Consider the following 25030-nt stretch of genomic DNA (forward strand, 5'->3'; position numbering starts at 1 on the left):
ATTGCCAACAAGGGTTTTGCCACCAAGTATTAAGTCGAAGGGGTCAAATACATATTTCCCTCATTAACATGCAAATCAATGTATAACTTTTTTGAAATGCGTTTTTCTGGATTGTTTTGCTGTTATTCTGTCTCTCACTGTTAAAATACACCTACCATTAAAATTATAGACTGATCATTTCTTTGTCAGTGGGCAAACGTACAAAATCAGCACAGGATCAAATACTTTTTTCCCTCACTGTATGTATATATGTGTATATATATATATATATATATATATATATATATATATATATAACATTTCAAATTCTATTTAAGTAGCTGCATTTATTTTTAGCATTGGATTTTGTATTTATGTATTTAAATGAATGAAACAGCTGTACATATTAATATTAGAGAGGTTACGCATGACAGTCAGCTCATCTTGTTCATTTGGTTGCTAAGACAAGTTTATTGTTTACAGTGCTGCTATTAGGCAGCCAACAAAAAAACCCTGACTGCATCATTTCCTTTGTGAACATATGAAAACATCCTTGGCCTCCTGCCATGCCTTGCAATGTTATTAATTGTCTTAGATTCTGAATTTACCAGACTTTACTTTTATTAATTCCTAGACTTACCTTTTCTAGATTTAGATTTAGATTGCATTTTTTTCCTTAAATTAGTAGATAAAATAGATTTTTTTCTGTACTCATGTTTGCTCTCAAATTGTGTATTTTTTTTCCTCCTAATAGTTAATACAAATGCAGTTTTTACTTTGAGTCCAGTGAACATTTTCTGCGCATGGGAAGTGGTGTGCCAGTAACCCTAGTTGAAGCAGGTGCAGCACTCACAATATTTTCCCACAGAAGCCGCTGATCCCTGACCAGTGCTTGGCCATGTCTTAGAGATGACATAAGAGATGTATTATGAACAAAAACACCCTTCACATGCTTGTGTTTTTTTATCTCAATGTGTAGACTGTGCAGCTCTGCAGATGTTGCAGATACAGAAGAAAAACCCACTGTTTACTAACAGTACCTTTTGTTGTTATTGTCTTTCTTGATCTTGTTTAAAAAATGTGTCTATCCATCTATCGAGCAGAACACTTTGGAAAAAGTTGGCATCAGATTTACCAAACAAAAGTTCAGGTTTCCCTCACAAAAGTAGTGTCTTGGACCGTGAAGAATGTCCAGCAATAACCAAAGGCAAACGTGAATATTTGACAGTGTAACTCGCATGGGAGCTTACTTCTTTCTGAGGCCTACCAACCCACCCTGATTAGCAATCTGCCCACCCTAATCATCAGCTGAAGATGTCAGCTAAATTAGCCTGTCCTCTCATCCATACAGGAGGATCACTTACTTAACATGCAGAGATATTGCAATGCATTTTCAAGCTGCTGCTGTAGGTAGACCTGGAAAGTATAAGCAAAAAAAGTGAGATGTGAGAACCTAACAGACCCCATTAAACCACATTAATCACACAAGTGTGTTTTTTAAAGCTACAAACCAACATTGTGGGTGTTAATATACAGACCTCATATATGTAGGAGAAATGGAACTATCCAGTGTTGTCACTGGAGAAAAAAAAAAAAAAACAAGAACTCTATTTGTCAGACTGAAGCTGGGGAAATAATTAAAATAATAAATGTTGGCATGCGTTTTTTTTCCTTTAACTGTTCAGTTGTCTTCATGTATAATTTTTTTACAGGCGTGTCTATTTTTGTATTTCAATAAAATACTAAACTCGAATGATCTGACAACTGGCACTTGTGGTACGGCCTTCACGATGTGGTCCCTGGATGATCATGTGTACTTCACCCCAGTTGACATCCCTATAAATGAGTGAATGAAGAACATGGGCCATTTTTGCTGGGGAGGTTCGACAGATGTGGCAGATGTCATTAAGGACAATGATAGGCCCTTCCAAGACCAGATACTTTTGCCAGGGCAGTACTTAAAGATCCTGTATTCCAAATCTGTGTGGTGTAGATAATCCACTAACGCTCAAGCCAGAATTGTATCTTACTTCATAATGTATTGCACAGGTATAAATATAGATGTCTTTTTTCTTAATGTTCCTTCTTTGGCAGGTGTATATTCTGGACTAGCATTGCTTTAGGGTTCCCAACCTAGAGGAAAACTTGATCAACGTTTCATCACAGCTAATAGATAGAACTACTTTCTCAAAATGGCCATCTCGTTCATGCTGTACACATTATTCCTTAAGGCTTGGCCTTCATTTCTAAGTTACTTGATCTAGCCTTCTGCGTTAGCTCGCTACACCACCAAGTATGTTTTGATGCTAATTGTAGTGCAGAACTTTGCCTGTGTTAAGTGCTCCTGGACCAGGGGAACAAGATCCTACTGTTTTGCAGTGAGTATGTACTATCCCCATAAGATCTATAGGTTTTTTTGTGATGCTGCTTATCTTGTTGAGTTTGAAAGCTGCTAATAAAAGAAATACTTGGCTTTTGAGTGACCTGCTCAATTCTCCCTCTACCCCCTTCCGACTGCTGGTCTGTATCCAGTCATGGCAATGGCATTTCGATGGGGTGCCAGTCTAAAGCTGCCACTCATTCTGTCTGATAACCTTCAGTTGCTCTCATCATGAATAAAAGCTGTTTTAATATATTCATGCATTATCAAGACACTGCTAACACATCCTGCAAGGGTTTCAATGTATAGGCAATTCATCATTTGAGTGAGGAAACAAAACACCTTGTTCATCATAATAAATATGTGGACTTGCACACCATCCACTACTTCTTTGTCACCGTCAAGTTCAAAAACACTTTCTGCAACACATAATTCTGTGTCTTCTGGGTGGATATTTTAGGGTTTGACAATGGCATCAGCATTATCAATGTCCTCTTGTGTTGCATGAAATAAAACCAGAAGCTCAAATATGGCTAGACTGCTTTATTTTGCTATTATTAAGGTGTTTCTCCGCATTTTAAAATATATTTCAATCCATCCCAGATCAATATTCCACCAGTATTCAGGCTAAGCAGTACGGTTGCTATTTATCTTCAGAAATATACACACTTACCCGTTAACTCTACTGTTAACTGTGCTTGTAAATCTTCATGGGCAGTTTGTGGGTTGTTGCTTTGATCACTTTTGGAGTTTTTGACTGCTTCATACTGATTTGCAAGTCTGTTGTCTTCAGCCAAACATCTTTGAACCAGAGAATGTATGAATATGATTACGTGTACATACTAATGAAGCATGTGTTTAGGTTTGTTTGTCAGAATAATCTGAAATGGATTTTGAATCAAAAGTGTGAGGGATTTTACAACTAATACCACTTAAGTAAAGTCAGAAGGCCGCAGAAGGACAGCTGTTAATATTTGTGCAAATCAAACCAATAAGCCTGTACAACACATCAAGTGGTATTGTCTCCATATACAGAATATATTTAATAATGCACACACATCAAAACAGTTTCTACCATAAAAGTTGTTTAAGCACATCTTGCATAAACCTTTGTATACATGGAGCACTGCATAAATTATTGACAAAGCACTGTACATATACATTTATTTATTATACCAAATGTGTATGTGTGTGTGTGTGTGTGTGTGTGTATATATATATACACACAAACTACTGTTCAAAAGTTTGCGGTCACTTAGAGATGTCCTTGTTTTCCATGAAAACATACATGAAATGAGTTCGAATAGGAAATATAGCAAAATTAATAGGAAATATAGTCACTGACAAGGTTAGAAATAATGTTTTTTATTGAAATAATAATTGTTCCCTTCAAAGTTTGCTTTCGTAGAACATAAGAACATAAGAAAGTTTACAATCGAGAGGAGGCCATTCGACCCATTGTGCTGGTTTGGTATCCATTAATAACTAAGTGATCCAAGTATCCTATCCAGTCTGTTTTTAAATGTTCCCAAATTTTCAGATTCAATCACATCGCTGGGGAGTTTGTTCCAGATTGTGACGACTCTCTGTGTGAAGAATCCTCCATTTGCAGCAATTACAGCCTTGCAGACCTTTGGCATTCTAGTTGTCAATTTGTTGAGGTAATCTGAAGAGGTTTCACCACATGCTTCCTGAAGCACCTCCCACAAGTTGGATTGGCTTGATGGGCACTTCTTACGTACCATACGGTCAAGCTGCTCAATAGGGTTGAGATGCAGTGACTGTGCTGGCCACTCCATTATATACAGAATGCCAGCTGGCTGCTTCTTCCATAAATAGTTTGAAGCTGTGCTTTGGGTCATTGTCCTGTTGTAGGAGGAAGTTGGCTCCAATCAAGCGCTGTCCACAGGGTATGGCATGGCGTTGCAAAATGGAGTGATAGCCTTCCTTCTTCAAGATCCCTTTTACCCTGTACAAATCTCCCACTTTACCACCACCAAAGCACCCCCAGACCATCACATTGCCTCCACCATGCTTGACAGATGGTGTCAAGCGCTCCTCCAGCATCTTTTCATTTGGTCTGCATCTCACAAATGTTCTTCTTTGTGATCTGAACACCTCAAACTTAGATTCTTCTGTCCATAACACTTTATTCCAGTCTTCCTCTGTCCAGTGTCTGTGTTCTTTTGCCCATCTTAATCTTTTCTTTTTATTGGCCAGTCTGAGATATGGCTTTTTCTATGCAACCCTGCCTAGAAGGCCAGCATCCCAGAGTCGCCTCCTCACTGTTGACGTTGAGACTGGCGTTTTGCGGGTTCTATTTAATGAAGCTGCCAGTTGAGAACCTGTGAGGCGTCTGTTTCTCAAACTAGACACTAATGTATTTGTCCTCTTGCTCAGTTGTGCACCGGGGCCTCCTACTCCTCTTCCTATTCTGGTTAGAGCCAGTTTGCGCTGTTTTGTGAAGGGAGGAGTACACAGCGCTGTACGAGATCTTCAGTTTCTTGGCAATTTCTCACATGGAATAACCTTCATTTCTCAGAACAAGAATAGACTGATGAGTTTCAGAAGAAAATTATTTGTTTCTGGCCATTTTTAGCCTGTAATCGAACCCACAATTGTTGATGCTCCAGACACTCAACTAGTCTAAAGAAGGCCAGTTGTATTGCTTATTTAATCAGCACAACAGTTTTCAACTGTGCTAACATAATTGCAAAAGGGTTTTCTAATCATCAATTAGACTTTTAAAATGATAAACTTGGATTAGCAAACACAACGTGCCATTGGCACACAGGACTGATTGTTGCCGATAACAGACCTCTGTACGATATTCCATTACAAATCAGGCGTTTCCAGCTACAATAGTCATTTACAACATTAACAATGTCTACACTGTATTCCTCATCAAGTTGATGTTATTTTAATCGACAAAAAAATGGCTTTTCTTTCAAAAACAAGGACATTTCTAAGTGACCCCCAAACTTTTGAACGGTAGTATATATATATGTGTGTGTGTACTGTAATATCTGGGTCTAGTGGAAATAAAAAAAATGTTTTGTTTTCAATACTTATTTTTATCTTTTACTGATCTTTAGTTCAGAATGTAATGGAGAACAGAGGGCGTGTGCTTTATCAGACAACAACACTTCATATTATGGGCATGTCTGTTTTTTTATATAGCTTATTCTATTATCCTTATGGATTCATTATGGGAGCAGTGCTTATGAATTGTGCTTCTTCAAGTCCATTTGAATCGCCATACATTAAATAAGAAGGTAATAAGGGGCAGGCAGTCCAGTAGCTCGTGTGCACTTGGCCCCCTGGAGATTGCCTGGCCAAAGGCTAGGCTTGGGGCCAAATCCAAGACAAAGCACACCTTTGTGATTTGTATCTTTTTGTGTTGTTTTTAAATTATTTTTTGTATTCTATATAAAAGGTAAAGCTGCTGCTTTACCACATTTATACTACTGCTGTTGGCACAGGCATGTGCGTTCTGAAAAAGCCCAACACCATCTTTTCTGATTGTGTATGTATACTCCACTAAAAGCTGAAGCATTAGCAATTCCTTACTGTAGAGATAACATTCACTGCCAGTAAGGTTAAGCACAACAAAAAACGTATATATTATGTTATACAGCGAATTTCAATCAATCAATTAATCGATCTCGATTGCACCCATTTTGCCATTCCAGTCTGTATTTTATTTTATTTAAGCTATTTCTGCAATTTCAAGTATTCAGTACAATTGATTATGTAGAGTGGAACTACTAGTAGTATTAAACTGAGCTAAAATATGAGTAGTTTTCACATGGAGTATGAATGGAGAGTAGGCCTAGACCAATTCTAACATTTGACTTACCCACAAATAGCAAATTACCCCATCACATTTTAATTTACTTTCAGAAACCGCTGTCTACTACTAAACATGAAGGGTAGTACTACAACTTGCAGTTCATGGGTCAGTCAGAATTTGGTCTTACTGTTGTGAAGAATGTTTTAAGATGTTTAGTGATACAGAGCAGATGGATTTATATGATGATGCACATGAGCTTTTGTCTTTAATGTTTCTTAATCAGTAAATTAAATAAAGAGCAATCTAATACACCCAGACCTTAACTACTTTCTTCTCTCATCCTAGATCAATAGATGTGCTAGTAAGTTTGAACAATGGCCAGTCCTTCATCTCAAGTGCAGTTACCATATATGCCACATCATGTGTAAGTAAAAATAACTTCTGGTTAAAGTATTTTTATAGAATTCAGTCAGTATTTAGCATGTCTTTTTTTGTCTCTCAAAACAAATCAAAAATAATATCCAAGTTTTATTTATAGTCAGTGTTACACACTCCCCCCAACCCATGTTAAGCATATGAGATTGAATGTACTTCTTATTTTCCATTGGTATTTTAAATAAGTTGTGGTTTAACAATTGGTCCTATATATAGGCATGACACCTTTACTTGAAGGTTTATGTATAAGTCATAGCCCTATGACACACTTCCTGTTTAATAAATCATAATTTATTTTAGAGTAGTTAATTCAGTTGGTGTGTAGCTCTGAATCTCTCATTGTTTTTGTGTGTTTGTCAGTCTGACGGTACAGCTGTGGCCATTGTGTTCCTGGTGCTGTTCCTCCTGCTTGCACTGCTGCTCATGTGGTGGTTTTGGCCCCTGTGCTGTACCCTGGTGAGTACCTATTTCAAAGGTAAACAGTTGCACACAAACAGCACACAAAGCACCTCAAGGATCACTAGCATACAGCCACCTAAAACAGAAGTTATATTCTTTCATATACACATCCATTCTGTATGTCGTGCATTTTTCTAATCATTAACTTCCCATTAAAATAGACATGATAAAAAGTGTTGTTTTCAGAATATGCAAATGTTTTGGGGCTTTTTAGCTGAGGGAGAGTAAATGTGCTTCTACTGACCTTGGACCAGTTCCAAGTTGGCATTTTTCCATATTTGGAAGACCAACCTCACAGCTGGCACATGTTATCCTGTCTCAAAAAGGGCGTAAAAAAACAGTAACAAGAGGGCCACTATTAAGGTCACATTTAGGCAGTTCCAAATGCCCCACATTCATCTTGATGCAGTTTAAAAATGCTAATACTGAAAAGCAATTAGTGATGCAAAGCTGTTGCTTACTAAAAACATATACACCACACATCCTGTATCCGTTACACCCCTTTCTTTTCAAAATCCACCCAGGCCTAGTCCAGTCATTTTAGACAGCATACAACAATGTCTGTGGTGTGTTCATCTGCATGGTCCCTCCCAAAATGTGGCAAACCTCCAAAACATGGCATTTTCTGGGCCTTAAATGTACTTTTTCTCTAGACTATTGTCGTGCCAAATCCTTGTTAGTTATTTTGTTTCTCCTACATTCTGTTTATATATATATATATATATATATATATATATATATATATATTATTTGTATGTTGCATTGCAGCTGATTTCAGATCTCAGCACAGCCTTCAATTCCTCAATCGCAGTGTCATGTGCACACACAGGATGTGCTAGTCTCTGTCTTGTGGTTTTGATTTCTCTATTGTTTGGTTCAAATAAGAACAGAGCAGCATTCAGATTTGTACAATTTGATCCAGCTTATATTTTGTAAGTCGCCCTGGATAAGGGCGTCTGCTAAGGAATAAATAATAATAATAATAATAATAATAATAATAATAATAATAATAGTATATGCAAGCTTTTTTATACCCTTTTGCTTTTAATACTCATACTCTTTATGAAAATGATTGTACTGACCAAAAGTCCAAGTGTTTACTCTGCAAGAAAGAGTGTATTGATAATGTGTTGTAATGATCATTGTTAAGTCATGCATATGGTGTGTTATTTTAATAAATGATAGTGACAAATGTGCTGATTTATGTAGGTTCATCATGGAAGGGTCTAGGCCAATGTTGATCAAGGCCAAAGTCACCAAGGAGGAAAAGAGATGTATTTATCCTGATTGCATTGAAAAGCCATTTATTTCCTACAGTGTTAATATGCTTCTTCATGAAAATGTAAACTATACTGAAGTCTCAAAACAACAAAGTCACAATTACTTAAAAAATAAACACACATACGATCATAAGAGGTTATAAAGAAGAATGCATAATTTGTCAATGCATTTGCTTGTTTGTTTTTAATAGCAAAACAACATCAGGAGTTCATGCAGTCAGACAACGTCAGTCACATGGCTGGGTAGCTTGTTCCACACAGCAACAGCTGTCACTTAAATAAGTGCTTCATATTTTCAGTTCCAAATATATCTAATCTTTCCACTTTCCACTTGTGATATTTGGTCCTTGATTCATAGCAGAGTGTGAAGTAGTCCCTGGGGTTTAATGTATCCATTCCTCCTTCAGGACTTTGTATATCTCAATCACATGATCTCTTTGTTTTAAACCCATCAACCTTGCCTTCCATTTGTGCAGTTTTCTCAGATAACCTTTTTGTGTGTATCTAGATATATCATATCATAGGGTGTATTGCTATACATTGCCTCTGTTCAAATAAACTGCAGATTCTATGGTTAACTGAAAGCTGCAGAAAGGTAATTCTCAATTAATAAAATCCTTCTTTTCCTTTAATACCATCAAGTGATCATGCTTATATTCCCTGTAACAGTTCTGCCTGTTTTCTTTCAATGTATTTCTTCTTCTTCTTCTATCCTTCCTTTGTGAACAGCGGTATAATATACTTGTTAAATACATTATCTATTATCTCTACAGTACATCTTTCATAAACTTTTAGGCAATACCCCTTTCCTTATTTGATGTATTGCACTAATAATATGAGGAAAAAGTCTTACATTTATTTAGTTTTTAGAGTTTGAAGAACTTTTGAAAAGACAACAATGCACTGCTCCAGCTGGTGTCCAGCTTTGTACAATTTGTGTGAGTTCCCCTCTCCTATTTGTCTTGTCATTCACTTTTTTAAGAGGAGCTGATCGTATACCATCCACCACAATGAAGCTCAAAACACAAAACCTGCAGCCTTTACAGCTGATTCACTGATGAGTAGTGTAGCACAGCTGACACAACTCTCCTGGGAACGGCATAATTCTTGCAATGGATTCTGTGCTGTGCAGATGCACTAGATAATGACATGCAGAATCTCAAAGCACTAACGAAAATCATATTAGCTATAGTGCTAAAATCCAGACATTATTCTATTTAAAAGAAATATATATATATATATATATATATATTACATCTTAATTATGCACTGAGTATAGATTTGTCATGCCTTATTAATGTCAACTTTGATATATAGTGGATCCTTGCACAGTTTAATTTTCTCATAATATATATATATATATTTTTACCCACGTTATAGTTATTTATTAACCTTACAGTTTCCTGCTTCTGATGGACAGCAAATTTCAAATATCAAAGTTTTTGTTGTGTTTTTTACTTTAAAAAGCAATGATTATATTTTGTATATATCTATATATATTAAAAGTAATACAATCCAGAAGTCGAAAAGCTTGTTCCCTTTATAGCCATTATACTTTGTGCAAGCTGAAATTGATACTGTGTGAATTATTAAACTGTTAAAAAACTGGTACTACAGTGTCTCAAATATGGAACTGTTCACACTCATTTTGGGGATGCAGTCAATTTCCTTCTTCATCTCGCAGTTAACATGTTGGAACCAGTGGAAATTCCTGTCAAATGTAGATAATATTATAGCTGCTGTTGTTCTGGCTTTAGTGATGTGGCTGTGAACACAACTTGTACTGCCTGGGCTGTTTCTTCAGATGCAAACTTCAGGTTGCCGTTCATCCTATGGTTTTGTCCGTTTCTGTCCAGAGACACTAGAAGTTTAACCACCCTGCCTTTGACTGGATATTTGTTTTGTTTTTTAAAACATAATACATAAAGTAACATGCACATCACCCTGATTAGGGCTAACTTTGTATTGAATAAATAACCATAATTACATTCAGGCAATACAGGTTTGTCACTTCTGTGTTTACAATGATAATCTCTTGGCCCATACACAGCCAGCATATAGGATCAGATTTTTGATCCCAGGAATTTTTTTTTAGTTTCCATAAAAAAATAAACTGAAAAGAGGTTGTTTGTATCCCTTTATGGACAGAACACTGGAGCTGGAGGCAACTGGCAGATGAGGCTGTGTGTATTTTCCATGTAGTGTGATGGCAGGATTGGTTTAGATCATAAATTAAGGCATATCTGCTAAACCTGTGGTGATGTAGACATATAGAAATACTACATGGTCACTGCCATTTTCCAGTTCTGGTCACTAAAGGGGTACTTACAGTGGGAGTGGTTTCATCACACAGATTTTCATGTCTCTGATCTCTAGCTTGCTCTACAATTGGGTGTGATCGCATACTGTGTTGAGGACTGTTGCCTTCTTGGATAGGTTTTATGGATGATTTAGTTCCTAACAACTGAAGCTTTTCTATCATTCTAGTTGGCCTGAAAGAATGAGCTCTCACTTATCTTTAGAAAGAGGTAACTTTAAAAACATGAATACAGGGAAAGGTATACGGTTCTGCGTAACGTCTTTGATTTCTGAGTGGACATCTCTACCTAAAATATTCATGCACTGATGTGTTTTCTTATTCTCCACACCCCTTTCTTTTTTTAAGAAGGTCTTTGTGAAAACTTTGCCAGAGAATAAATACTTGTGAATTGTATTCTTTGTATTATATATTTTTTGAGAACATAGTAAGGTTACCAGTTTGCAATGGCAGTAGATTTCTTCAGAACATTCAGCTTAATGTTTATTTGCATTTTGACTTTTGGCAACAGTCTGTTGTCACAAGAATACGATATTCTGAATGCTGTTGAGTTTCAGAATGGGTTATCACAAAGAGAATAAAAATCTATAGAGGACTAAACACCATCATATCACAATGAACATGTGATATATTTGATCAATATTGAGTGGGAGACTGTACTTGATATGATTTGCACGTTAACTGCAAGATTAAGGGCAGTGCTTTTTATTCACAAATGTATTAACTGCCACTTATCCCTACACAATTAGGCTATGAAATTGCTTGACATGAATATGAGTATTTATAAAAAGGAATGGATTAACAATCAGAGTGGACACTTACCAGGGAGCCATATGGGAATGTTGGCCTTTGCTTTTAAAAATTGGTCAGGTCTCTGGTTGTCAATGTGGGAGTTTGAAGGCTCAAGCTAATGTCAAATGGTTAAGTACCTTATGATTTTCATTTTAATTACTCAGCATACTTTTCCTGCTTTTTGGGTGTCTGTTTAGCACATCTGTCTGTCAGGTAGTTTAAAAATGCAACAGAGAGCATGTCATTTGGTTAATGCTTTATTTATCCCACAATATGTCCAGAAAATATAAATCTGCCTGTTAATTACTTAATAAAAAGGTAATCCTCCAACGTAAGTTCTGTCTAAAATTATGTTAATCATTGCACAGAGAGCCTGCTAATAGATATTAGTGGATCTGTCTCCATTCAGCTACAAGTCAGAATGAAATTCATTAACTATAATTGATTATGTCCTATTATAGTAATGACAACAATACTCTTAGTGGGATGGTATCACTGTATTTTAATGCGAGTGAAACAGCTGCTATAACTATGATATGTGATAATTTTGTGGATTTTTTTCTCAAACTAATTTTGTTAATGTACCATTTGTGCTATAGGAAGTTTCATATTTAATGGTCTAATAGGCTACACGATTTGTTTAAGTTTTAGGGTTGGCATTCGAAGCTATAACACTTTCATATCTTACAAAAAAACCAACTAAAACAAAAGCTGCCTAATGTAGAAGTTAGAGGATGAAGAGAGGAATTCAATATCTTTAATTAGTAGGCATTTAATTACGGAATTAATCACAACTTTTGATAACAATACAGTATTTTTTTCATACACCTTCTGTTTGCCCATTGAGATTAAGAAATGAAGAGAATAACATGGAAGCATTTCCTCCAGAACTCCCACTGTTCAGTTTCATTACAAGGGCTGTTTGTTGATGTTGTTTTCCTGCTGAAATGATTTGTATCTGCAGTGTAATTCTTGTGATGCAATAAACACTGCACAGAAGCATTTGCAAAGATACTATATTCTGTTTGAAGTGCCACACAGTCAACATCCATTTGGACAATAGCAGCAATGCTATTGGTGATGAAAGTCCTTGTGGAGTGCTCTGGTTACCGAGAGCTATTTTATAGGTGTCAGGAGGAGCTATATGCTTACCGGGCTCAGCGCGCAGCAACAGACACTCGTATATAGAAAATGTCTGGAGAAAGGCCCCATGTCGCCATCCTGCATCTGATTGAAACTAATTAACTCCTTAGGACTTTATGATTGGGGCTCACTTGGAATCGCTGAACCTCGTCCAATTAATTAAGAGATAAACGGGCAGTAGCAATTGCCCTAAAGACTGCCTGTCAACAAGTTGATTTTTTTTTTGCACCAGAGTCTTAGTGTTAATTTACAAACGGCCTTCATAAGCCATCGCTGAGGGAGCGTAGACTCCAGTTGTCAATTTGCAAAATGACCCTGCTGAGGCCAATAAGGCAGACTCAGGACATGGGATCCAGGCCAGGGGTACAGGCACCTGCTACACACCATCTCTCACACCAATTTCTCTGTCACCAATTCCTCTCCTCTTGTTTTGTTTCAGGTGATTAAAGACCCACCCCCACCTCCGCCACCAGCTCCAATACCGGTATGTAGATATTATGGTCTGTCTGCAGCTGGAGATTCCAGGGCCAGACTGTTTTCTGTTCTTAGTACTTGACTAGAAAAAGTGCTTTCAGAATCTTTTTGTTTCCATTTCAAATAGCCTGATTTATTTCTTTATTTTTTAATTCTCGAACAAGCCCGCTATTCATCGAAATCTCTCAATTCACATGCCTTCAGAGAGCCTTGAAAAATCAAAGTTCACATGGCGTTCATAGACTTAAAAATAAGCTTACATTTACATTCTGATCTGCTTCGAGATCTATTGCAAATGTTTTATTAGTGCTTTAATGTTGTCTGTTCAGTACTGTGAACAATACAGCCCACATTGTGCCATACTTCATTTGTGTTGACACAATGGATGCTAAGAATATACTATTGTTTTGCCTTTCTGAATGGATATAAGATGGTGTTCTCAGGATCTTCTGCTTTTCATCTTACTCATTGTAAAGGTGTAGAGGTGGAACTGAAAACTAGAACTATATACTGGTGCAAGACTGTTCCAGAGGCCAACCTGGCAATGTGTGAGGGTGCTATTATGAAGTGGGAAGTTTAAAGGGGGACTGATTAAATTATTGGCCTTAATTGCAAAATGCTAGCATTTGTTCCATCTACTAAACATTTGATTATTAGGTTTAGAGTGACAATTAATTTCTGTTTATAACTTCCACAGATAATAGGTGCAAAGCAGAAGTTTGTCTCTACAAAGAGTAACAACTACACAAAGTTTAAGAAACATGTGTTGTACTTTAGGTCTTGATTAATCCTGCATGTCACGTTTGCCATACGCAAAACTCTAAATCAGTGTAGTCATCCTTCCAATGCTAATGATTTTTTTTTTATATTAAACCTATCCACCATAAAAGGTATATATTTCTGAAATCGTTTATTTTTTATTTTTTATGAAGGTCCCAAAAGACTACCGTTGTTGTTTGCTAATAATATACAATTTTGCATCTTGTTTTTGGTTTTCTTCAGTTTACATTTAGTGTTAAGAATAATTAATTATGTTCCATGAAATATGATGAAGCTAAATTGATATTTTTAATGTCTCAAAGGAACCAGAAGAGGACCCATTGCCTAAGAAAAAGTGGCCCACTGTGGATGCTTCTTACTATGGGGGAAGAGGAGCTGGTGGTATAAAGAGAATGGAGGTCAGTCCGTTTAAATCACAATTTGCCAATCTATGTAGAGTATCTTTTTTTAACCTAAATTAATTAAACACAGTATTGTTCTCAAGGTCACTGCACATTCTCAGACATACAGACAGACAGCTTTCCTGTGTTACAGACCGTATATTGTAAAAGTCAAAGCACACCAGCGAAAAAGCGGATACGAATGTTCCGGGTCTGCTGTTGGATTGGATGCATTATCTTTTGAGGTTTCCATGAAAGCAGTGTCCGTTGATACTAGATAATGGACTGATAATTGAAAACAAAACAAAATAACAAAGCACGTATACAGTGCTTTACACATCTGTACACATATAAGAAGATCAAACAGTCAACCAGTAAATGCAAAAAAAAAAATGTATCTTACAGAGAGCGAGAGAGAGAGAGAGAAAACAAAAGCTACATGTGTCACTGCATGACAGTTGTTAAAAATAAAATAGTGACGTCACATTTTAAACACCAAGAGTTTCTCTGTCCCAGCAAAGTCTTCCTGGATACAGTGAGACACTGTTCTCAGCAGACTTTGATGGTTTTGACATGACATGCTAAGCTATCTTGTCTGCCGCCGCGTCTGAATGTCTTAAGTCACCATGAGTATGAAAGATTGAATGCTGCTGCCAGATTAATGAATTCATCTAAGAAGTTTGATCATGTCAGGCCTTTGTTCAGCCAACTCTGCTGGCTGCCAGGGTCCAAGGGAATCAGGTTTGAAGTGCTAGGCACCATGCTCATCCTTATGCTATGTTCTTCAACCTGAGAAGAAGTGGCGTCGCTAGGATCTGTAAGGGCTGGAGGGAATGATGCGCCTAGCGTTTCCCACAGGCTTTCAAAAGCGCCTTTATTCTAATGCTGCTGCACATAGAAGTTTGAGTTCCTTTATTTTCTTAGACAGTGAATCCCCTTTCCAGAGGATTCCTGTATGGGTCAGGGCAGTAATAAGTGTATAATCCCAGACATAGGCTAAGATCAACCCCTGCCTTGTTTTACAGTAAACGCACAGTGAAAACTGCCACCTCAAACCATAAAAATTGTAGGGAATACAAGGGAATACAAATAAAAAAGAATACCATTAGAGTACATATGACATAGAGGATTTACTTTTGCCATTTCATAAAATGGGAAATAATATCCAGGCTAATATGAAAACATTTTTTTAGATGCCGTACTAAAAAATAAACGGATGCTGAATTGGAATGATATCTTCTGTCCGGCTACTGAGCTGTACCAGTACCAGCAGTGCATGTCTGTCTAACTTCTTTGTCTGGGTATCAATTTAGGTTCGCTGGGGTGAAAAGGGATCCACCGAAGAAGGGGCGAGATTAGAGAAAGCCAAGAATGCTGTAGTGCATGTACCGGAAGATGTGGAAGAGCCAATGACACGCAAATCTCCAAGAGCTGCCCCCGTCCACCAGCCATCTGAATCAAAATGGTACACCCCTATTAAGGTAAGAAAAGTAGTGAGAGTCTTGCAATTCTTATATATATTTAAGTATACCTAATACAGGTTGAAAAGATTTATATGCAATGCTTTGGTTACTTTTGGAAACAGACTGTTGTGCACTCTTTCCTTTTTTTGTAAAAATGTAATGTGCTAAAAATACTGCAAGGTATATCTGCCTCTTGAATTGTACACAAAATCAACATCCTGTTTAAAATAAATATTATTAAACCAGAAGCTCTTTGCAGTGACATCTTCAGTAACCTGATTTTTTTTTTTTTTAATTCTCGAACAAGCCCATTATTCATTGAAATCTCTCAATTCGCATGCCTTCAGAGAGACTTGAAAAATCAAAGTTCGCATGGCGTTCATAGACTTTACAAAAAAGAAACTTACATTTACATTCTGATCTGCTTCAAGATCTATTGCAAGTATGTTTTATTAGTGCTTTAATTTTGGAATAAAAAAATGTTTTGTTATGTTCAGTACTGTGTAAATCTTTCAGAACAATACAGCCTTTATTTCCTTTTTTTGTAAAAATGTGCTAAAAAAAACTGCAAGGTCTATGTACCTCTTGAATTGTACATCAAATCAACATCCTGTTTAAAACTATTATTAAACCAGATGCAGTGACATCTTCAGTAACTTGTGAAAGGAAATAAAAACAGTTAAGAAAAAAATATCACTTTATGTTGAACATAGTTAAGTAGCTTTAAAACAATAGAATTAAGGGAAAAAGTGAAATACCTAATCCAACCATACATTGTATTACCTATTATAAATAAATATTTCTCATTCTCATGTAACTGTAACTTTCATCAGATTTTCTGTGATTTCTCTCGTGCTGCTCTTTTGTGATTCGATGGTGTGTTTTCAGGGCCGTCTGGATGCTCTGTGGGCACTGCTGCGGAGGCAGTATGATCGAGTTTCCCTCATGCGACCACAGGCGGAAGATGAGGTAAGGCTGAAAATATAGTTGAGGTACAACACAAACCGAAACAACCCATATGTGCCACAGAGCAGAGAAGCAGTTAGCTGATAACAAAAGCAAAACCCATCCATTGTGAAGACTTGAATTAATATTAAGAGTTATTAGATGGAAAGCTCTCCACTATACACAGTAGTGTAAAGGAGGCCAGTAGAGGATGGTAACACACACACACACACACACACACACACACACACACAGTTAATATATAAGTTAATTTGGTATCACAAGCACAGGGAGGCCACACTTTTTCTCATAGCCATTAATCACATGTTGATTCATGAACATTGGAAAACAAGGGATTTTGATTTTGATTTTGATTTGAAGTCTTCAGTAAACAGTAGTCTGTGATTAGAATACATACCAATGAAGTAGTTCTCCCTAAAAGAATGATTGTGCATTTGTATTTATGTTTCCCTATAAGGTCATGTGACCTTCAGCTGCAGATTATCAGGATAGGATGTGACAGGCATGGCCTATTATGGTGCTTCTCAGAGCTTGCCAACTCTCAGACCTTGGCAAGGATTGAAACACCAGAGTTTCCTTATCAAAATATCTCAACAATGTAAAACAGGCAGGGAGGAACTCATTCTGTTTAAGCTAATGACTGCCAGAAGATGGACTCCCGAGGGGCTGATTTTGTCACAGTCCTGATCTAAAATAGTCCTGTCCTAAAGCATTTAGATTATATATATATATATATATATATACAATATCGTCTTAATAGTTTTCAAGATTGCGGAGTAGGTGAATTTTTGAAGGTTTTAAAGTATATGGTGCTTACCTTTGACACACTAAATATTCCAGCAGCAATTAATAGGCACAATTTATTTGACATTACAGCTGTGACAATAGCATCAGTTAAACAGGTTTTACTGGTCATGGGAATATTGCCATGCAGTACTTTTTTGTTTCTTTATGGTAAATCGTATATGATCTATACATTGGATAATGGAATTAAATGGCTCGTATTGACATATGTGTTTTTTATGATAATTCTCCACATTGACTGAATCAGTGTTAAAACTGTAGTCAAAATCTTGTCATTTGTCACCTTCTCATACTGTTAGTACATCCTCTGTGAACAGACTACAGTCTCTAACTTTCAAAGCAAAATTAGATCCTGAAAGTGCCATCGCATAGTGAGTTGAGAAAGTGCTTCTTTAAGAATACAGATAAGGTTATTCTAAGTTCATGTAGCCTTACATATCCAGGTCAGCTTTTCTTGCTCCCTCTAGAGCAAATTAAGCTATGTCAACAACAAAAAGACATCTCTAATCTTACTTGTAATCACTATTTGAAATTTAGAGCAGGGCCATTGAAAGTTGTCATGTTTCCAGCTATGCACTGGAATTGCTTTATTGTTTTAAAAGTAAGTGATTAAAATTATTGCTGTTTAATGTTCTGCGAGTTAATGTGAGTTGTGTCTAAAGATTAAACAAAAAGTCAGTTTGCAAGCCTTTGAATTCTCTATATAGGATTTACAGTCTCAATTAGAGCACGATAGTTAAGTGTCTCATAAATAAAACACAGCAACACTTGAAATTAAGCAATTCTTGATTTCACACATTATTATGAAATTAAAGAATGATCTTTATACATATTTTTTTGCAAATGTTAAAGATAAAATGTTGCTATAGGAAAATTGGAAACCAGTCTAAATAAGAATAGTGAAAGTAATCTGAAGAATCCTCTGTATTGAGAGATCTTCCTCAGATTAATCATGAGATGAATAAGTATAAGGCAAATTAATCATATTAGAAGCTCTTGTTTTAATACTGCAAGCTTTGCGTTTCTTGTGGGATTGCTTATTAGAGTGACATGTCGACTACGTATGGAGCTGGCTCTGTTTCCTGCTGTAATTACGTGAGATGGCATGCTAAAGATTAGGTAAATGCTGCTATTGCAAATTAAAATACAAGCAGCACATTTTGTTTTACCTTTGTGTAACCCTGCCTACACAGTCAGACTTCCTGTTTCTTCAGCTGTTAGGATCTGTTGCAGTATTTAAGTAGCAGATTCATTTCTTACCATGTTTTCTCAGTGCATTTTAAAATACAGACAGATTTCTTTAAATGTAGTAATTGTAGTAACATTAATAATTATCTTGTGTCAGGTTGTAACAATTCTAGTAATTACAATATTAATGATAACAAGCAGTGTTATGAATTAATAATGGCATATTCATAAGTATTTATCATCTTCGGTACAGGCATTTTAGAAGCATGTAAGTCTGTCATAATACTGTACAGCAGCATCGAGCCTCAGTATAATAATAATAACACCATGACTTTTATTTCCATGTCATTTGACTGAATAATTGTTCAAGGTACAACTCTCGGTAGTACATAATCGCTTGTGCGTGCATGATAAGAACACATTGGACTTTTTATGTTTGAATTTTTACATATTGTGCACGTTTTCTGCTGTATAGTGGAGGATTTTCCAAAATAATTTGCTGAAATGAAAGTGATCAGATTCACTATGAGAACATAAACCTGACTTAACTGCTGAGATACAGGATTTATAAGTATAATCTGTGCTTTAATTTTGTATTGTATTTTTACAGTTATATTTTTCAATAAAATAAATATATATCGATATATTCTGCTTTTTACATCAGTGGCACCAGTGTTAAAACATGCAGCTGTATAAATATTCAGTTGGCAGCTCCAGATATACGTGCAGGCAGATTTGTCTGAATCATTTGCTTCTTAAAAACTGAAACAAAGTGGTCTTAACGGCGCACGTTATGTCAGTGTGCATAATCAGGAGATCAGGAGCTGCTGTAAGCCTGGTCAGGAAAATGCATTTTGGGACCACAAAGGCCTGGCATACTTCATTTAGGAGAGAACTCAACCACAGACTTTCAAGTCCTTGATCAAGTAATTGAAGTTCAGGCATGAAGTATCAAAGCTGGAAAGAGTCTTTTTCAGTGCCAGCCGCTGATGCAGGGTGGCCCAGTTTGAGAGCCACAAACGGTTGAATGGAGGGCCTTTGATGGCGGACAGGAAACCTCGAGGGTCATGAATTTTTCAGAGCAGAATCTGTGAGGTTACAAGAACTCGTACAGGTGTAAGGAAGCAGGTTGTTGCAGACATCTGTTCTGAGCAGAGACCCGGGGTCCCCACCAGCCCGCAGCGAGACTGCTGGATTCTCAGCAGATGTAGTTTAGAGCGGCAGAACAGTTTTGGTCTCACATTTGCCGCCTGAGGGGCTTCAACACCAAAGGTAGAGCGGGGGTGGACACAGCTGCACTCCCGAACTTGCCTGAGGCACAAATAAAGAGATCTAATGTAGTTTGACTGTGTTGTTGGGGAGACGGGGGAGCGAGAGAGGCACTTCAGAGCCAACTTAACGCGGCAACATCTGCCGCCAAGTTTCCAGGGAGCGGCTGGGGACAGCAGGTAGGGAAGGTGGTCGCCGTGGAAGCAGTCCCTATTAAGTCTCGAACTCTTTTGAACGGCCTCTTATCAGAACCTGCTGGTGTACTCAGCAGGATTCTGTATTGTTTTACAAAGCAGCAGCCTGCAAAGTGTACTAACAAGGTAGTTTATAAATGATACATTACCATACCTTAGCCCACTGTGCCTCAGTACAAAAACAAAGGACCAAGGAAAAGTGGTGTTTACTCCAGCAGTGTATGAAGGGACGTCTGTTTCTACATGTGCCTTGCTGTATATATATATATATATATATATATATATATATATATATATATATATATATATGATATGCATATAAAATGATGAAATCATATACATCCTAGCACCAAAGACAGGAAATGGAAAACGTTTAGCTTTTTTTTTTTTCCAGTTACATAGTACGCAATGAGAATGTGCATATTTTAATTCTTAATACTTTCTTGTGTTCCTAGCTTATTTGGCACTCTTAGGAAAATATTTTTTGGAGGAGGAATTGTTTATACAAGACCTTATAAACATGAGCTGTAATCACCTCTGGACTATCATTTGTAGAGTTTACTATTCAGGGAACATCAAGCTTCACTCGTGTATTAAACCATAGCCCAGATTAGGCAGACAAGAGCAACAGCACCTTTTCGTGACAGATTTAAATTTCAATTCAAGTATTAGTCTGTTCTCTGGATCCAAATCTCTTCAGCGTCTGGAGCCCTGAGTGTTTGTCTTTGCAGGAGTGTAAACCAGCCTGTGTACACTACGTCCTCGTCCTGGGGCTTACTGGACAAACTGTGCCGCCTGAGACAGAAAAAATAGGGGCTCATGTTGTCCCCATTTTCATTTATTTCATATGTAATTATTTTCAGATTTATTAATATTTCAGTGGACAATACCAACAGTAAAACTGTCTGGAACAGGACCAAAGTTTCAAAGGTGGTGAACTCACACAATGTGATGCAAAAAATTTAAAAGTGAATAACTGTAACGAGGGAAAAAAGAATCCTGTCTCAAATTATTTATTTATTTTCCAAACCATTTCTTGACAAAATGACCACCAGTAACGATAACGGTAATATGATTGAAGTTATGCCAAAATAGTACATTAAATAAATGGCAAAAACAAAAACAGCAACAAAAACCAAACAAAGAATGGCTTCGCTCCTGATCACTGTGGCTATTGTGTAGCTATATAAAACGACACTTCATTATGTCTTCTGCATATATTAAACCCTGTTAAAATCACCCTTATTATAACACATACCTTATTAGTACATGCAGACGGTTCGCCTCCTCAGGGTAGCTTTTTAATGAGGTAAAGTGTATTTTTAAATTGTAGAAATTCCAACTAGAGACAAAAAAAACATGTCAGCTGCAGTCCTGGGGCTTGTATCTTGCAGTTGTATCTTATGGTCACAGCCCAATATGACAGCCTCTCACTGAACAGGCACTGGTCAGATAAACAATGCGGTGCAACCTCTTAATTAAGGACTAACTTTGTTGAAGAGAGCAGCCTGCTTGCTCTTGATGGACTGCATTGTGATGGGGACTGGGTGGCACTGTGATTTCGAGGGATGGCGATAGACTGGCCTGGCAGGATGTCCCTTGGGTTATAACTACCACACATGCCACGGCTTATCTTGCATCATGCCACATTTCAGCGCCGGCTCAAGGCAGAGCACGGTAACGCTAAAAGAGAATACTCCCGTGTTTCCATATCCCCACACCGGTTAAATAATGACATTAGCACCTTTCCATTGTCTGTTTACACCACTTGCTTTGTTCACAGCTCTCTCAATGATGAAGTCATTTTTGTTGACACTGGTTAAAGTTGTATTTAATACAGCAAACGTTTTGGGCTTCAAAATATGTTTGCAATACAGATGTTATACTAACATGTATTTATCTCATATACATATAGATATATATAATATAGAATGGAGCAAGTAAAAAAAATATGTAGATTGCAGAAGACAATGCTGGGGTGGTATTATACACTTTTAATCCTTTTTTTTTTAAATGTTTTGTTGTATGGTATTAAGACTTTGGGCTGGATTGAATCAAAACTTTGACACCCCCGTTAATAGCAAACTTCAAATCCGTACTTGATAGAAGTTATATTCACTTCTGTGGAAGTGGAACAAAGAAGCGTCTGATGATAAAAAAGCCTCAGACACTCAGAAATGGTTTATAGGTTTCTATTAGCAGGTGGGCCAGAGTTTTGATTTAATTTCAGCTTTTGTATCTGTTAACCTGTTTGTTTTATGAAAGTCTTTAAACACAAACAGTCCATGACTGGCTTTCTGAATGGCACTTACAAACGGCAAGAGTAGGATGTTGATAATAATAATAATAATAATAATAATAATAATAATAATAACTTTTTTCTGTTATTGATTTTATTTCTTTGATAAGAGGTTAAATCCAGAAACATGAAGAAATTAAGTCTCCTGAGAATTCATGTTGCATGCCTTCCCTCTGAGGAAATGTTTCATTAGGGCATCTCTAACTGACAAGTAGACCCGTTCCACTATTTGAGCATATTTTTAACATGTCTTGTCAGACAAGCCTAACAATCTACTTAATTTTATTAATGCTCTGCTTAGCAGCTCGCTCAGAGTAGACAAGGTCTGAACTTGGTAGCAGATACTTTAGTTGTGCTACACTTGAAACATTCTCCTATTAGCTGTGTCACAGAGAGATGTAATGGAAGCTGGCAACACTTGCAGTTGTCAATTTATCCTCTGGTATGATATGGATCCATATAGGGTCTATCCATTAGATCAGTAATGAACATAATTGAAAAGAATATCATTTAGCATATATATATATATATATATATATATATATATATATATATATATATATATATATATATATATATGTGCTAAATGATATCTCTCCCCCTCTCTCTCTCTCACTCACTATGTATATATAGTGAGAGAGAGAGAGGAAAAGAGAGAAATACATATTGTTAACAAGTCATTTGAAAGATAGACGCATAATAATAAAAAAACTTTACAACAATAAATGATATATTTTGATATATATTTTGATTGTGTTCACGTTTGACACTTGCAGCTCCATGGGTGGTAATTTAAGTTTAGTTAGGCCTGGACTAACAACACAGTAGAGGCAAAAATAATAATAATAATAATAATAATAATAATAATAATAATAATAATAATAATAATAATAATAATATTATTATTATTATTAATAGGTATCTGTTTTAAGCCCAGGAAAACCTCAAATCAAGCACTTGTAATATGGTTTTATGATTTATGATTGCATAGTTGGTTGATATTTTAATTTCATTTCAGGTCTAATATACAAAGTGCAATATATAGAATCACTACAGTACATTATATATGTGTAAAAGAAAGAAAAGGTGTTTGTTAAATACAAACACACACACACATTAAATAACAATCTGGCCATCTGAACGAGGTAAATGCAGTTGAGATCAGTGAGCATGCTCTTTGTAATTAACAGGATAATTCAGCTTAAACAATAGAATCACAAATGACGCAGCATTTGAGACATCAGAGACTCATGGAGACTAAATTCTACTGGAGCTAACAAGAAAAAATGTGTAATGGTTAATCCTTAATTTAGTGCCTTTTGTAATTAAAAATAAAATACAATACAAAATATATATGTATGTATATATTTGTATAATGTCCTCTCAGGAAGGGAGGAAAAGGGGTGAGAGCAGAAGTGCTTGTTTACATTCTCCTGGTCTGCGCTCCTTGTGTTAGCCTGAGTACCTCATTAGTACTATATGCGGACGGGCTTGTTACCCCTAACAAGCAGTAAGTAGAAGGCTGACAGTTCAGTTCAGCTTCTGCTCTCCAGAAGAGACGTGACAGCTTTAACAGTCATTGGGTGCAGATTTATGAAATGGCCCTCCGCTCTTAACCAGATTAGTCCCTTTTACATTAACTGCTAAAAGTAGGGCAGATGTCCGGGCGGCTGGTTGTAAATTCGATAATGTCTGCTGTGTTAATCTGCAAGGCTCCTAAAACAGCAAAGGCTGCTGGTAACAGGATTAAGTTTAGGGACCCTTTCACTGCCCAGGATGGTGGTGAGGGTGATGATAGTGGGGGGGGGGGTGAGAGTGGGGGAGGGGAGGTCTTCTGTTACAAAACTTCCCTGGTTGTCAAGAGGTGTTTTCGTGAATGTATTAGTTTAGTATATGGGGAGCTAATATAGCCTATATTTATATATGTATATAAAAAAATATTTTTTTCAATATAAATGGCTGTTTTAGGTGCTGATTTAAAGAGCATTCTGTTAACACTCATACATGTTTAGACAAATGGCTGCTTACATAAGTCTTTAGGAACGGTGGGTGTATTTGACATGCGGTTATGAACAACACCATGAAAATAATTGATAAAGCCAAATACAATTTATTTTGAAAAGCGATTTTAAAAGCTTAGTGTTTCAAGATCTATACAGCTGTTTTCTGTGTTTTGTCTTTGTTTTTGTTTTTTTGCAAAGCTTGTCAGGTTATGTTCCCAAATTGTTTTACAGCCCAGATTAATTCCCTCTCCTATACGTATGTCTTAAAATTCAATCCATTGTAAAACACATATGATGTTAATACTTGCGCTTTTAAAATTAAGATTAAAAGAAAAACCTGCTTTTGAAAAGGCTGTAAGTCTGTCATTTGCATTTCTCTTCATGAGATGCAGTGATGAAAACCTTTTTGTTCTAACAATGGCCCCACTTCCTTTTGATTAGTCAGGAAGGCTGGTACCTGCACTCTGACCAGACTATTTGTATTGCAGTATTTATATTCCCTGGTCTTTTTGATGGAATCTAAGTTGATGTTCAGCTGTGTGCTTTTCACTAGATTTGCTAATGCAATGACCATGCCAGAGTGCTTTTAGTTTCTTCATCACGTATTAAAATCAAAGTACTGCCGGGTGATT

General features: G+C 36.6%; 1 protein-coding gene across 1 annotated transcript in view; it reads left to right on the top strand.

Moving 5' to 3' along the window:
• antxr2a (ANTXR cell adhesion molecule 2a) overlaps nt 1-25030 on the top strand; it is a 70969-nt gene that overhangs the window by 20391 nt on the left and 25548 nt on the right. The window contains exons 11-16 of the mRNA XM_066712098.1: nt 6498-6576; nt 6948-7043; nt 13018-13062; nt 14135-14230; nt 15526-15693; nt 16564-16644. Of these exons, the coding sequence (XP_066568195.1) occupies nt 6498-6576; nt 6948-7043; nt 13018-13062; nt 14135-14230; nt 15526-15693; nt 16564-16644 (565 nt within the window). The remainder of the gene's footprint in view (nt 1-6497; nt 6577-6947; nt 7044-13017; nt 13063-14134; nt 14231-15525; nt 15694-16563; nt 16645-25030) is intronic.

This window comes from Amia ocellicauda, chromosome 8, assembly GCF_036373705.1.
Source record: "Amia ocellicauda isolate fAmiCal2 chromosome 8, fAmiCal2.hap1, whole genome shotgun sequence".
Taxonomy (NCBI): domain Eukaryota; kingdom Metazoa; phylum Chordata; class Actinopteri; order Amiiformes; family Amiidae; genus Amia; species Amia ocellicauda.